Below are 15,479 nucleotides of genomic sequence, written 5' to 3'. Positions count from 1 at the left end.
TCTCTCCTCTCATTTACCTCTTCTGTGACTGGTATCGTTAAATCCTGTGTTTGTTTGTGTACAAAAACATTTTAAACATTCATGGTTGATTGTTCTACCTAGCGGGAGAGGTTAAAAGTTACTGTGGGGCAAATTTGTACCCGGGTATATAGATCTGGCTACAAATTGTGTATTGCTATATTCTGACATTAACTGTTTAGACAATAATCATTTATCTGTCTAGTCATAATCAGTTTATGTTGTATTTAACCAGTAATGTTTAACCAGGAGTCCTCTGACAGGGGATCCTCTGGAGGGTCTGCATTGTATTTTACTTGTGCCATGTGTAAAGTAAAACTTTCAAAAGGACAGCATGACAAAGGTGCCCTTTGCGCTGCTTGTGAGACCGGATCTCAGGAGCGTCCGCCCCAACTCAAACACCGGTAGCCATGGTAGAGCCGCCTTGGGTTAAATCCTTTGCTGCAACTATGGAGAAGTTTACTACGGTGATGTTACAGGCTGCAGAGATATGTCAGAATGTAGTTAGAGTCTCAGGTATCTCTCACTGCAGGGCAGCGCTCTTCACATGTAGCAGGGGCGAGTGACCAGACAAAATTTGCAGACACATCCTCAGAGTTCTCTGACTCATAGTGATGATCGCCCACTTGCAGTCTCCCACAGAGCCAAAAGGGCCTCACTGGATGTAAACCAGGGTCGTAGCCCAGGCTCAGATATCCCATCAGATGAGGATGGGAATATAGTCTTGGATACTCAGGAAGAAGACTCACTGAGTATTATGACCACCTCGGTGGGTAATATTGAAAGCCTGGTGTTAGGTATTAGGCATAGCCTTGGTTTTGCTGACCCTACACCCTCGGCTCCCTCAGGTTTCTCCATTTTCAAAAGAACTAAATCTCAGGTTATGTCTTTCCCACCGTCATCAGAGATGGTACAGACTGTGACGGACGCTTGGTTAAACCCAGGAAAACAGTTCATTATGCCGGGTAGATTTAAGAGTTTTTACCCTCTTTCAACAGAGGATTGTATTAAATGGGAGGCGTCTCCCAAGGTGGACAGACCCATTATCAGGTTGTCCACTTCTTCTGCCATTCCTACCCAGGCGAGAGTATCTCTTAAAGACTCCACTGACAAAAAGTGTGACAATGCGCTCCGTTCCGCATATGTGGCTTCCGGTAGCTTGTTTAGGCCCACTATGGCAATGGCATGGGCAAATAAGGCGGTGCAGATATGGGCAGAGCAGTTGATCTCGGCCATCCAAAGTAATGCTCCGCTACCTGATCTCCTGGTTCTCGCTGAGCACATTCAGGAGACGGCGGATTATATGGGACAGGCATCCATGGATGCAGTAGCAGTCAATGCCAGAATTGGCGGCCTTATGGCGTCACGACGTTTCCTGTGGTTACGTTCGTGGACGATGGATGCTGAATCTAAGAGGTCCTTGGAAATTCTGGCTTTTGATGGAGTCACTATGTTTGGCCCGGAGCTTGAGAAAGTGATTGAGGTAGCCACAGGAGGGAAGAGTAATATTCTTCCTATGGGCTCTCGTAAACTGCGTCAAGCTCGGTTTCGTTCCTTTCGTTCCTTCTCGCAGGGCCGTGGCGGTCCACCAAGGGGTCAGCTGGCGGTTTCCAGAGGAGGCGGCGGCAGAGGTAGGGGCGCTCCCAGACGGGGAACGTCGCGTCCCAGTGAAAAACCTGCAGCATGACTCTTTGGCCCCCACGCGGGTACCCGTGGTGGGGGCACGGCTTCTTTTCTTCAAGCGCCAGTGGTGGTCAGTCACGTCGGACGCTTGGATTCGAGGAGTGGTGTCGAAAGGATATGTTATAGACTTAATCCAGTTTCCACCAATAAGGTTCCTTTCCTCACCGGTGCCTGCTTGTCCCCTCAGAAGTCAAGCCCTGTTGGAGGCAGTGGCGAAGCTTCAGGGTGCGGGAGTGGTGGTGCCGGGGCCAGAAAGGGGTCAGGGGTTCTACTCCAATCTCTTGTTGGTTCCGAAGCCGGACGGAACTTTTCGCCCTATACTGAATCTCAGGTCCTTGAACTAGCAAGTGGTAGTCCAGAGATTCAAAATGGAGTCTCTTCGGACAGTCATTGCAGGGATGGAAGAGGGAGAGTTTCTAGCTTCCATCGATATAAAAGATGCGTATTTACACGTTCCCATATGGGAACAGCATCATCGGTTCCTGAGGTTTGCGGTGAGTTCCGATCATTTTCAATTCAGAGCCCTTCCGTTTGGTCTGGCCTCTGCTCCTCGAGTGTTCACAAAAGTTATGGCAGGTGCTCTGAGAAGAAGGGGAGTCACGATAATTCCATATCTAGACGACCTTCTTTTAAAGGCGAGGTCTGCAGAAATTTTATGTCGCCAGGTTCAGACCACAATGGAGTTCTTGGAGGACCATGGGTGGATTCTGAATGTGCCAAAATCGTCTCTCATCCCAGCTCAGCGCATGCGCATTCTGGGATTGGTGTTCGACACAATGGCTCAGAGGGTGTTCCTACCTCAGGAAAAGATCATTGCCCTCCAGCGGAGAACCAGAGTATTATTGGATCGTCCTCGAGTGTCCATGCTCTCTTGCATGAAACTTCTAGGAACTATGGTGTCTGTGTACGAGGCAGTTCCGTTTGCCCAATTTCATTCCCGGTCTCTTCAGTTGGAAATTCTCCGGAAATGGTCGGGGTCACAGGAACGGTTGGACAGACAGTTCATTCGACTGTCTCCTTTAACTCGACTGTCATTAACGTGGTGGCTCTCCACGAGCAAGCTAAGCAAAGGTCAGACCCTCAAATCGGGCCCCTGGACCCTAGTGATCACGGATGCAAGTCTTTCGGGTTGGGGAGGAGTCACGGGACCGTTAAGGTTTCAGGGACTCTGGTCTCCCCAGGAGTCAGCTCTTCCCATAAACATATTGGAGTTGACAGCTGTGCTCAAGACTCTGTTAAAAGCTCAGTGGTTTCTGGAAGGAAAACACCTGCAGATACAGTCAGACAATGCCACGGCTGTGGCTTACTTGAATCATCAAGGAGGTACTCGCAGCAAGGCAGTCATGCAAGAGGCTGCCAAGATTCTAATCTGGGCGGAACATCACGTTCCCCAGATAACGGCGGTATATATCCCGTGAGTGGACAACTGGGAAGCCGATTTCTTAAGCGGGGAGAAAGTTCATCCAGGGGAGTGGTCCCTGTGCAAAGAGGTATTCGCTCTTCTAGTTCAGAAATGGGGTCTACCAGAAATAGACCTCATGGCTTCCAGACTGAATTGTCAGGTCCCTCTGTATTGTGCAAAGTCCTGGGACCCTCGAGCATACGCAGCAGACGCCATGGCGATTCCGTGGCGCTTCAGGCTGGTGTATCTGTTCCCACCTTTTCCGATGCTGTCTCGCGTTCTGAAAAAGCTAAAAAGAGAACGCGTTCAGGCAATATTGGTAGCCCCTCATTTGCCTCGCAGGGCGTGGTTCTCAGACATTCTGGGAATGTCAGCAGATCAGCCATTTCGTCTGCCCATGCGTGCAGACCTGCTAGTTCAGGGCCCTCTTCATTATCTCGATTTAGATCGGCTGGCTTTGACGGTGTGGCTGCTGAATCCTTAGTTCTTAAGGCTAAGGATTTTTCATCGCGAGTTATTGCCACCATGATTAGGGCAAGAAAGTCATCTTCTGCGGCTATTTATCATAGGATCTGCAAGGTTTATATCCTTTGGTGTGAATCCAAGGGTTATCATACTTCCAGGTTAGGCCTGCCTAGACTGTTGGCTTTTTTGCAGGAGGGCCTGGATAAGGGACTCAGACTGGGTTCCCTTAAAGTTCAGGTGTCTGCACTGTCAATTTATTTTCAGCGAAAATTGGCACTTCTGAGTGAGGTTCAGACCTTTTTACAAGGAGTCCTTCGTATTCAACCCCCATTTTCTCATCCGGTAGAACCTTGGGACTTGAATTTAGTGTTGAGGGCTCTTTGTCTTCCTCCATTCGAGCCCCTTCATACCGCAGAATTGCACCATCTGTCTTGGAAGACGGTTTTTCTTCTAGCTATATCTTCAGCTAGGAGGGTGTCGGAATTGGCAGCACTCTGTTGTAGTTCTCCATTTTTGGTGTTTAATGAAGATAGAGCGGTGTTACGTACTAAACCTTCCTTTGTTCCAAAGGTAGTGTCTAGGTTCCATCTCAACCAGGAGATTGTGGTTCCGGCATTTCGTCCGGATTTGTCGTCTTCAACTGACTGTTGATTACGATCTTCATCTACTGGATGTGGTTAGGGCTCTCCGGTGCTATGTGGACCGCACAGCCTCTACTCGTAAAACAAAGGATCTGTTTGTTTTATACAACGCCAAGAAGCATGGTTGCCCGGCGTCTAAACAGTCTATTGCTCGGTGGATCACTTCCACTATTAGTCTGGCTTATGTCCGAGCTTCTCGGCCAGTTCCTCAGACGCTTAGGGCTCACTCGACCAGGGCTGTTGGTGCATCCTGGGCGGCACGCCATGGGGCTTCGGCTGAACAACTGTGCAAAGCGGCCACTTGGACGTCTGTTCATACTTTTGTAAAGTTTTACAGATTGCAGGCTTTCGCGTCTTCTGATGCGAGCTTTGGCAGGAAAGTATTACATGCAGCCGCTCCAGAGCATTCCCTCCCATGAGGCTGCTTTGGTATGTCCCCAATGTCTGGTAGTGTCCCCCAGTGGTAGGAGAGAGAAAATAGGATTTTTACTTACCGTAAAATCTATTTCTCTTTCTCCACTGGGGGACACTGCGCTCCCTCCCTTGCTCTGTAGACGATCTGATTATGAATGTTTTTGATTTACATTCTTCTGCCCTTTGGGCAGCTCCTTATAGTACACTTGGTTAGTCAAAACTGAGGTATCTAGGAGAGGAGGGGCATAGCAGAGGAGGGGAGTAAAAATCAAAGAGTTTTTAGTGCCTAAACTCCCAATCCCACTACTATACCCCAATGTCTGGCAGTGTCCCCCAGTGGAGAAAGAGAAATAGATTTTACAGTAAGTAAAAATTCTCTTTTTTGTGATTATTTCAGAATTCATACAAGTATCCTGCCATTACCGCTTTATTATATATTATGTGGCGCACCTTCCTACATTCTTTATTTACTACTATAGTCTTTTAGGGATTTTAGGGATTGGCACACCTATGACTGGTTGTGACACATTCTATTTTGATTATTTATAGATCTCAATTATGCACACGAGCCAAGTTGTTTTATAGGTGGTTGTAGAAAACCTGTTCAAGAAGTCTACAAGCAAAGGGAAGGAGGGAGATAGTTATTAGAGAGTGGGAGACAGGGGCAAGTAACTTTTTTTTGAGTGTTGGGGAAATTGCAGCATATTTGAAGGGGAAGATACAGTAGAGGGATAGGATGAGGAAGTGAGCCAGGTGGGTGCAGGCCTCGAGAGACTGAAGGAACTGTGAGGGGATGGAGGGGAGGTGGCTGAGCAGAATAGAAAGGTGCAGACTTTATCTGTAGAAGGATGGTGGGCTAACGAGTGGATTTGACTGGGAACGGGGTGGAGATATTGTCCATATAGGAGGAAGGGAGTGGGGGGGAGACAGGCTAGGGTGGAGCGAGAAGAGACTAATGGGAGAAGATTTCAAGATGTAGGTGAAGTGGGTTGCAAAAACGAGAGCAAAGAGCAGGGAGTGAGAGCCTTTAAGTAGGACTGTTTAGAGAATCCGGACAGAACTGTAAGAGGAGAGAATAAACTTGAAGTGAAGGAAGGCAGTATGAGTACATGACTTTCTCCAGAGCTATTCCATTCTACAGGAGAATACTCTTTGCATGTTTTCTCCAAACATTACCAGATGTGAGGTTTAGTAGAAGTGTTTAGTGATTGTAGAGTGAAATTAATTAAAATATAGTTTTGGGCTATATTCTGTAAGCGCCTACCTAGTGCATGAACTGCATTAGCCCTTTGTATACGCTGACATAGAGGAAGGAAAGGAAACAAATACATTTTCTTTCATTAATATCCTCCATGGCAGCATACTTTCCCATTCCTCAAATGTTCTATTATATTCATATTTATTTGTTCTGAGATTTTCACAGTTTGGGGAAAAGTCAGAAGGCACATGCAGGAAGAGACAAGACAGGTGGACTTATGCACTTTTCAGAGGTGTTTTCTTTTCATGTTGGTGGAAAGGAGGATTAACTCATTGGCATCTGCTGCCAATGAGATCAAGGAAACAAATCTTCGTTCCATGGTTGTACACCTGCCATTAATTTTAAATTGTATTGAACACTTTTTACTCTTCCCTTTGTTAGTTCATTACAATACTGTAAGGGAATGGAGTGCTACTGGACTGAGAACTTTTTATTCATCACCCGTTTCTCACAGTTTAATGTACTTTTTATTCCTTGGCCCACTCTCCGTATATACACCAGAGCATCTGTGTATTATGTGTATTATTATTTCAAGTTATTAGGTACATTTTGCCCTTGCTATTACCTGTATGTACTAGAAATAAAAAGAATATTGCCATATTGTGTCAAAATAACAGGACAGCAGAAGTAATTTTGCTTGTGTTAGCTAAGGTAATTACCATTTGTCTCAAATGTCCATTGTTATGAGGTGTGGCTTAGATTTGGTTTGTAATCAGGGCACTATTAAAGTAATTCTATAGTTTTCAAATAAGCATTGCATAGGCGATTGTATTGTGTTTCTAACGCACAAAGTGATTTATTTTAGCAGATATAAATAGTCAACAATTCAATACATTATTATATTATGATACAGTACAGCCAATACCAAAAGATACATACATACCGCTGCTATCGCATGCGCTCGCTGCGCTAACCACGGGCACCCCTGGACAGTGATTCACCCTTGAATACTGTGATCAGTGAAGTCTGAGGCTGCTGGGGGTGCAGCTATGATTATATATGCAGTCCGTGTTACACAGTGAACAATAGAGATGACGTAGCTTGCTTCTATAGGTCCCGACAAGGGTGGTTCCAGGGTAAACAGGTCATAGGCTGATTCAATCTAAGGAATCCAAAGGAGGGGGTCATCTCTCCAGGGGATGAGCTCTGATCTTCCCGCCAAGATTACTAATCCTAATAATCCATAATTCCTTAACATTAATATCTTGCGTATGCACTCTGCGATCCCTTCGCAGAGTGAACCAGACAGTCACAAAATGTAAAGGGGATTAGTATGATATCAGACATGACACATTTATTGTGACCTGAACCTTAAATAACACTAAAGTGTGCATATAATCATAATATATAAAATAATAATAAACCAAATACTGTCACATTATATATATATAATAATATAATACAATATATATGTGATATAAATCACATTGGAATGGAATCTATAAATATATATGTGAAACTAAATGTTTTAGTGTGTGTGCGCATTTTACCGTACGATCGCACCATGCCACGTGTTACATGGCGTACGGATCACAATCGCACGGCAAAACAATATTAACCAATATACTATTGTTCATCCAATTATTTGACTTCGACAGCACTGTCTCAATATAAGGTTATTGTATAAAAATGTAACATCTCCATGGAAAAGAACTTCAGGGCTTAAATTCCACCTCAGGAGTTGAGTGAATAAGGTACCATTGTTCCTTCTGTTTGCTCCCTATTGTCCACTAGTGAGCTTTACAGTCAGCCAGGAGCCGTACCCAGCAGAGGTCACCTGAGGGAGGACACCTGGGGAGATACGGGAGGGAGCTGGATAGTGTGAGAAGCCCCCCAATCGAGACCTTTTGCAACTCCCCTGGGCAGTTCTCAAGGTGGGATTAGGAGGTGATAAAAGAGGCTACCCTGGGAGCTGGACAGGGATGTGACTGATTTTGGCCAAGAGGTTATGCTCTGCCAGAGATTCGCTATGGAACATATCCCACTGGATTTATTTGGACTAAGTTCCTCACTTGTTAGGGGGCCGTGCTGTACATATTTCCCTGCATTTATTGGGACTGATTTCCTCACTTGTTGGACCTGATGTTAAGGGGGCCGTGCTGAATTTAATTCTGTTCTGCAGAATAAATCATCCTTCTATTTTTCCTCTAATACCGTGTCTGAGTGATTTGGGATCCACGTGTCTTCACAAATACATTAATGAAATGTTGATGGGACATGTTTTTTTTTTTCTTCTATGTGTAATTCTGGGGAGGGTGGGGTGGGGCAATATGTCAAAATCTCTGCTGTCTTGGAACATGAAGGAAATAGAATGTATGTAGGTATAATTAAATTGTATGTGTCGGTATGTTCCGCCTATTCCACCCTGTCTGTTGTTGCTGGGAACCGGCTTGGCTTATTTTGCCACCGTCCCCTTTAGTTATTCCAAATTCGCCCCTCCTGCCGCAGTAGGAGGAGCATGCTGTCACCACTGGACTCTTATGGCACCCAGAACCACGTTCCTTCTGGGTAACTGTCGCTGCTAGTGTACTCCCGATCTGGTACACTTTGGCTGGTACCGGTGACCGCTTACTATGGATCAGGGTGCTCTAGATGGATCCACCTTAGCATATCACATCGGCCAGAGCCGCTTGGTAGCGGCAGAGCGGTGGTACTGCAGAGCTGGGTCCAAATCTCAAAAACAGCCGGAGGACGGATTAGATTTAGGGTCTAATCTGTAGGTCACAGTATTACAGCAGTATTGAAGAAGTTGTCCAGCAGGGTCTTGAAGCAGAGTGATGTTTATTGCTCAAGTGTACTGACCAGGACATTTCCACTGATTAATGGTGTCGGTGGTCAGGTCAGATGGAATATCAGAATGATACATTTCCGTTTACAAGGGCTCCTTTTTATACTATTTTCGACACAGCCTTACAGGCTATTTTTAGAATCGGGATGTAACCTGTTTACCAAAACATAGATTTACATGCATTGCAAAGCTAACAATATTTACGCTTATCTGTGATATCTTAAAACCTTGCTGTGATATCCTGCATCTTAATTTGGACACAGTGGACATCTGACAGCAAGTTTAATTAAATCTTCCTATGACCCTCACGCATCAAAAGGTCTAATTAGCATGAGTCCGTCATTCCAACAGTTGCAGAATACGCATTTTCTTCAAAGAACAGAATTCCCCAAGAAAAGTTGCAAACCCCAAACAAGACATTTTCTTACACCAAGATATACAAAAGGCTTTCTAAACAAAGGCTTATTGTATCTGATATATACATCAGAGAGAAGGCATTTCCTCTAGAAAGATTAAAACAAAAAAAGCAGAATTTTCTCACCCTGGTTTCAGAAATTAAAGATTTCCCTTACCAAAATATACACAATATCAAAAATAAGTGCTTGTGCAATTCTATAAATAAGCACCCTGCGCTTTTTCTTTTAAATTAATTTACGCCATAAGTTATTTATACGTGATCCAGTCACATGGTACCATAGATTTTCATTTTGCTATTGACTTTGTCATATGGAAATGTTTAGCGATATGCTTATTAAAATTCTTGCTTAGTCACTAACTTGTCTCCTCTTATTTATTTATTTTCATAACTTTTTTCAGACTGATGTTTCATGTCTAACATGGGAAGGACAGCAATATCAAGGCAAAGATGCTATTATTGAGAAATTATCAGTAAGTGTTCTGTTCATTCAGACAGCTTTACTTTGCAATTGTAAAAAGAGCATATATTCATAAAAGCAAATGCTCATTGATGTTTTCATTTAGATTCATGAGCAATTGATAGCCTTTTCTTTCTTCTGATTAGATCAAATCCCCTCCCCTCCTTAAGCGATCTACATAACAAATTTAATTTCCTGTAATCTGGTAAAGGCAACTCAACAACACTAAGTCTCCACTTCAAGCCACCCAAAAAAATAAGTAAATCTATCTCAGTTGCAGAAATTATTTAAGTGTAGAGCAGTTTGGAATTTAGCTAAGAATAAATTGCAAAATAGCCATGAAAGTCTTGAAAAACATACTGTTTTTTTATGCACTCAATATTGCCTGAAAAACAGTGAGATGGGTGAGATTTTCCATTATTTTTCGATCTATTTTAATAGGTGCACAAAACCAATAGAAACACATTTTGGAACTCAAAAAATTAAAATCTTTTGTGGAGCTTCCAAATCCTGCCGTCAACGTGAACAGTTTCACAATAGTATTACACTATTTTTCCACTAATGCCTTACTACTGAAGATCAGATCCATAGGAAGGTACATAAGTTTAGCCAATCAGTGGACAGCATGTAAACATTGCTTATAAATTTTCCCATTCAATTCGATCGGCAATGCATTTTTTTTTCTTAACTTTTTCTTTCAAATTGGAGTGTCAACAAATTATGTAAGCCATGCATCCTCCAATCCAGAACTTTTCTGATGTTTACAACTTTCATGGACGTTTTAAATTACAAATGGAAACAACCTGACTGGTGTCATGTTTTATCATAAATTCCCAGTACCAGAGGAATATAGCTATAGCGTGAGATAAACCTCTTAGATTACACTCTGTAGATTCACTCTGGTCTCGACAGATGTGCAGCTTAATTTTGGCACTCTACGAACAAACCTATTGAGACTTCTCTTCAGTATTCCTTTTCTCCTTTGCCACAAATCTCAAGACTAGCTATGACAGCTGCACAACAACCATTTGTATCCAGGGCCAGAGTTATTGATCTATAAACCATGGGAGAACACTTATTTGCAGAAAAACTTGTTGTGTGTGAGAAATTATTCAATCAGCTAAGAGGGGGTTCTTTTTAAAAACGTGTCCACATAACAACAAATTTTAACTTTGATTTGTATGTCTGCAAGTGATTGCATTTGCTAAATGTAATCTTTGCAGGCATAGGATACAAAACAAATTTTGCTTCTCTTATATAGGACCAGTACATGTTTAGGTTATCGATTTACCACAGATCTCTTAAAACAATAAGACAGTTGCAAGAAAAACTATGTAATATCCTATAAAAAAAAAAACCTGTGGATTGTAGGATCTACAGTGTAGCAAGATCTACTACTACTACTACTAATCCTGCAATATTATTAAAATTGTTGCCTTTTTAATTGTTCCAAAAAGGCAGGACTGTTACGTTATTTTGTAGTTTTCCAAGTCTTTAATAAAACAGCGAAGGCCACCCTTGGAATTACAAAGCATGTTTCAGAAAGTTCTAAAAGTTCAATGAACTCTTTCCACCTCCCTCCACACTTCCCCCGCAAAAAGACAGGAATACGTGGGTGACAGACTCCCCTTTTCTCATCCTGAGACAATGGCTCCATTACATCAAAGATCCTTGGGTGCCAACATCACTTCAATAATCTACATTTTGCTCCCCCTTAATCCATCCTGGAGTACTTCAGTGACTATTATTGAAAACCCATCCTCCTCACTGACCAGGAAGGGGTTATTGTCCAGTACTCTGTTTGAGCTCTGTCTCCCAATTCAATGTTTGTTTTTTTGTTGTTGTTTTGGATTGGATTTTTTTCTTGCAAAAAAAGGAAACTTTTACTCTCATAACTTTGATTTGTCTTTCAGAGTCTTCCCTTTCAGAAGATACAACATAGCATCACTTCTCAAGACCATCAGCCAACACCTGACAACTGTATAGTCAGTATGGTCGTAGGTCAGCTTAAGGTTACACTTTAACTTCCACGACTCTACTGTAAAATTGTGACATTGAGTTGCATGCATTGCAAGTGAAATAACTAATTACCCTTTATGCATGGTTTGATTATTAAACAATTAGTAGTTGGTTGTTTTTCAATGATTCTGTCTTACCTTAGATATTTGGATTGATGTGATATGCTACACAGCAAATTAATGCCAGGCCTAAGATATTGGAGTAAGTTCTAAAAGTTAGAGGCTAAAATGTGCTTTGTCACGTTTATAGTGCTGCATAGAATAAGAGTTATGGGGGGGTGGGGGGGCCTTACCTAAATAGACCAAGTATTGTTACTATACTCCTCAGATAATATTAAAAATAGTTGTTGGAGCTATGCCATACACAAAAAACATCTAAAGAGCATGCAAAACATAATATAGTGGTGTGCCAAAAAGACATACACAGGTATTACATTGTGTATTTAAGTTGACAATGCAGCTTCTTCATTAATAGAACCGTACACACACCATGGGAGAACACCCACATGATCAGTACAGAAAGCAGAGACCTTTTAGGTGGCCTGTATTCAAACACCTGAGTTTTTGATGTTGATGATAGCTAAATGACCCCTGACTTTTTTTGGAGCTGCTCTAGAGTCCTTTTCCTGGCCAGCACTGAACAGACTGGTGCTGTTTGTACCAGAAAGAATTGAAGATTTTACCAGAAATAGAGTTTTGTTGCACAAGCACTCTATGTATTTTTTTTAAAAAAATGTTTTTCATTTTAAGCTGCATTGTTACCTAGAAAACTATATTTCTAGCATGATCCTTAGTTAGAACCTTGGGGGCTGCTACATAGCTTCATCTCTTGATATCAGTTTTGTTGATGGCCCTCCCCACACTCCAGTTTCCACCTAGGGACTGAGAGAAAGGAGAAGCAGAAACTTAATAAAATATGTTCCTAGGTTTAGTGTAGCTTTAAGCTCTTATATTTCTTTTAGTGAAAATTGTTATATTTCATTTAAGGTGTCACAAAAGGTCAGCAGCATCGTACATCGACATATAGAGCAGTGCCCAATGAACCGATAGCAGTGATCCATAACACATTACATAATACATGAAAAACAAAATAATAAAATTACCACACATACGGATTTAAAAATAATCAAATAAAAAAATGACACAGATCAGATTATTAACGCGACAATGAGTGAGAGTGATGATAATGTCCAATGTTAAGTAAGCCTGAGATTAACAAAACAAGTCTAGGGTAGCAGACCAAAAGGTACAGAGGGTGATGGAATAGTAGGAGAACCTGAGTAAAAAGGGCCATGCTTGTCATAACTTACATCCCAAAGGGAGGGGGACCACGCACATAGAGCAGAAGGGGTAAGAGGGGATAAGGTCAGGTTAGCAGGTGGAGGACTGCAAGGAGAATAGAAAGGTGCGGACTTCATTTGCAGATGCTTGAGTAAAGGAAAAGAAGATGGATGGGGGTATAGTGGGGAGCAGGGGATAGAAATAGGATCCACAGAGGATGGTGCTGCTCTTCTTACAGCATCTATCTGCTCCAACCTACCACCTCCCTCTCTTTTCCCCCAGGTACTTAATTCCATCACGTCACTCCTACCTTCTGCCTCTCCCATTCATAAACCCCCTTATCTGCCCCATCTCCACTCCTTCCCCACCTATTGCTCCCCTGCCCCTCGTCTCCTGACTGCTGACAAATCCCCTCTTATTTCTGCTTCTCGTCCAATTTCAACCCTCTCTCCCTGTCCTGCCCCTCGCTCCATATCCTACTCACCCTTGCAGTCGAGCAACCCCAAATATCTCATCCACATCTCTCCCTTCCCTCTCTTCCTCTATCCTGTGGTCTCTGGAATGCAAGGTCAGTTTGTAACAAATTGATCTCTATCCAGGATCTCGATCTCTAGATCCTTCAACCTGCTTGCCATCACTGAAACCTGACTACCCCTGAGGACATTACCTCTCCTGCTGCTCTCTCTTTCGGGGGCTTGTCCTTCTCCCACACACCCAGACCTGGGGACCAGCAAGGTGGTGGCGTTGGCATACTTCTGTCCTTCTGCTGCTGTTTTTGGGTCCTTCCCCCTAAACCCTCCCTCTCTTTTTCCTTGTTTGAGGTTCACTCTATCCGCCTATTGCACCCAGTCCACCTCCGTGTTGCTGTTATCTACCGTCCTCCCGGTCCTGTATCCCAATTTCTTGATCACTTTGCCACCTGGCTCCCTCACTTTCTCTCCTCTGACCTTCCCTCCCTCATCGTGGGGGACTTTAATATTCCTATAGACAATCTCTCAGACCCTGCCGCCTCCAAACTTCTCTCCCTCTCCTCCTCCCTTGTTCTCTCTCAATGGACCTGCTATCCCTCCCAGTGGCCACTCCCTTGATCTGTTTTTTTCACACCTCAGTGCTGTCTCTGACCTCATTAATTCACCTTTTCCTCTCTCAGACCACCATCTCCTCTCTTTTAGCATCTCTCCACCCCTCTCACCGTCCCCATCCCCCAAGGTTACTCTCGCCAGGCGTAATCTTGACATAGTTGATCCTACCAATTTCTCCTGTCCGGGCTCGCTCCTCTGCCCCGTTACCACTCTCTTTCTTGCCCCGATGAGGCTGTCTCCTTTTACAATTGCAATCTTACCACTGCACTTGACTCTGTCGCCATCAAGTTTCGTCGGTCCCCGCCGCAACCGTGGCCCTCAAAACTTACCCACTATCTTCAAAAATGCTCTCGCAGAGCAGAACGGCTCTGGAGAAAGTCACGTACTCATGCTGACTTTCTCCACTTCCAGTTAATACTTGCCTCATACAGTTCGGCCCTATCGCTCTCTAAACAATCCTTCTTTAAAGCTCTCATTTCTTCCCAATCCTCCAACCCCGACGGCTTTTTGCCACCTTCAACTCCCTCCTCTTCTCCCCCCCCCCCCACACTCTCTGCTGTCGACTTTGCTACCCACTTCACCTCCAAGATTGAGTCTTTACGTCATGACATCCCCCAGCAGTCCCTTCTTGCCCCACCCTCTCCCCTCCCCTCTTGCTAGCTTACCCTTTTTCTCTTCCTTCATTCTGGTATCCCCCTCTACTTGCCCACAGGACCCAATCCCTTCCTACCTCCTCCACTCCCTCTCTCTTGAAGCTTGCTCCCACCTTGCCCAACTCCTTAACCTATCCCTTCTCCTCTGGAATCTTCCCCTCCTCTTTTAAACATGCTCTTGTCTCCCACTCTTCTCACTCACTCCTTGACCCGCTCCAGTCCAGTTTTCGCCCCCTCCACTGAAACTGCCCTCACTAAGGTCACTAAAGACTTCCTCCTCGCTAAATCCAAAAGACACTACTCCCTTCTTATCCTTCTTGACCTCTCTGCTGCTTTCGATATCGTTGACCACGTACTCCTTTTGCAAACTTTAAAATATATAGGCCTCTGTAACACTGTCCTCTCCTGGTTTTCCTCTTCTCACCAACCACTCCTTCTCAGTCTCTACACATGACTCTACATCTTCCCTTATCTGTTGGCGTTCCTCAAGGTTCCATTCTTGGCCCCCTGCTTTTCTCCCTCTACACCTCCTCCCTTGGTGTCCTCATCTACTCCTTTGGCCTCCAGTACCACCTCCATGCTGATGATACCCAAATCTATGTTTCATACCCTGACCTCTCCTCTTCCCTTATGTCTCATGTCTCCTGCTGTCTCTCGGCCATCTCATCTTGGATGTCCCAATGCTTCCTTAAACTCAATGTTTCCAATACAGAACTTATAGTCTTCCTCCCCCCCCTTTCTAGGACTCTCCCACCTCCCCACCCCCCTCCTCTCTATGTCCGTTAATAACACTACACTCGTTTCTGTGCCTCAAGTCCGATGCCTAGGGGTCATCCTTGATTCCTCCCTCTCCTCCAAACCTCGCATTCTGTCCCTCTCAAAATCCTGCTACTTCCACCTT

The 15,479-nt window shown here is 43.9% G+C and overlaps 2 protein-coding genes across 3 annotated transcripts in view; both read left to right on the top strand.

The window, feature by feature from the left end:
- The window catches only part of SLC12A4 (solute carrier family 12 member 4), a 1,264,335-nt gene that overhangs the window by 133,367 nt on the left and 1,115,489 nt on the right, over positions 1-15,479 (top strand). The gene's annotated exons all lie outside the window — the stretch shown is intronic.
- The window catches only part of NUTF2 (nuclear transport factor 2), a 63,312-nt gene that overhangs the window by 13,256 nt on the left and 34,577 nt on the right, over positions 1-15,479 (top strand). Inside the window, exons 3-4 of the mRNA XM_075188830.1 lie at positions 9,486-9,557; positions 11,458-11,556. Coding sequence (XP_075044931.1) covers positions 9,486-9,557; positions 11,458-11,556 — 171 coding nt within the window. The remainder of the gene's footprint in view (positions 1-9,485; positions 9,558-11,457; positions 11,557-15,479) is intronic.

Source organism: Mixophyes fleayi, chromosome 10 (assembly GCF_038048845.1).
Source record: "Mixophyes fleayi isolate aMixFle1 chromosome 10, aMixFle1.hap1, whole genome shotgun sequence".
Taxonomy (NCBI): domain Eukaryota; kingdom Metazoa; phylum Chordata; class Amphibia; order Anura; family Limnodynastidae; genus Mixophyes; species Mixophyes fleayi.
Note: the sequence above shows the minus strand (reverse complement) of the source record. Positions and strands in the feature narration are given on the sequence as shown.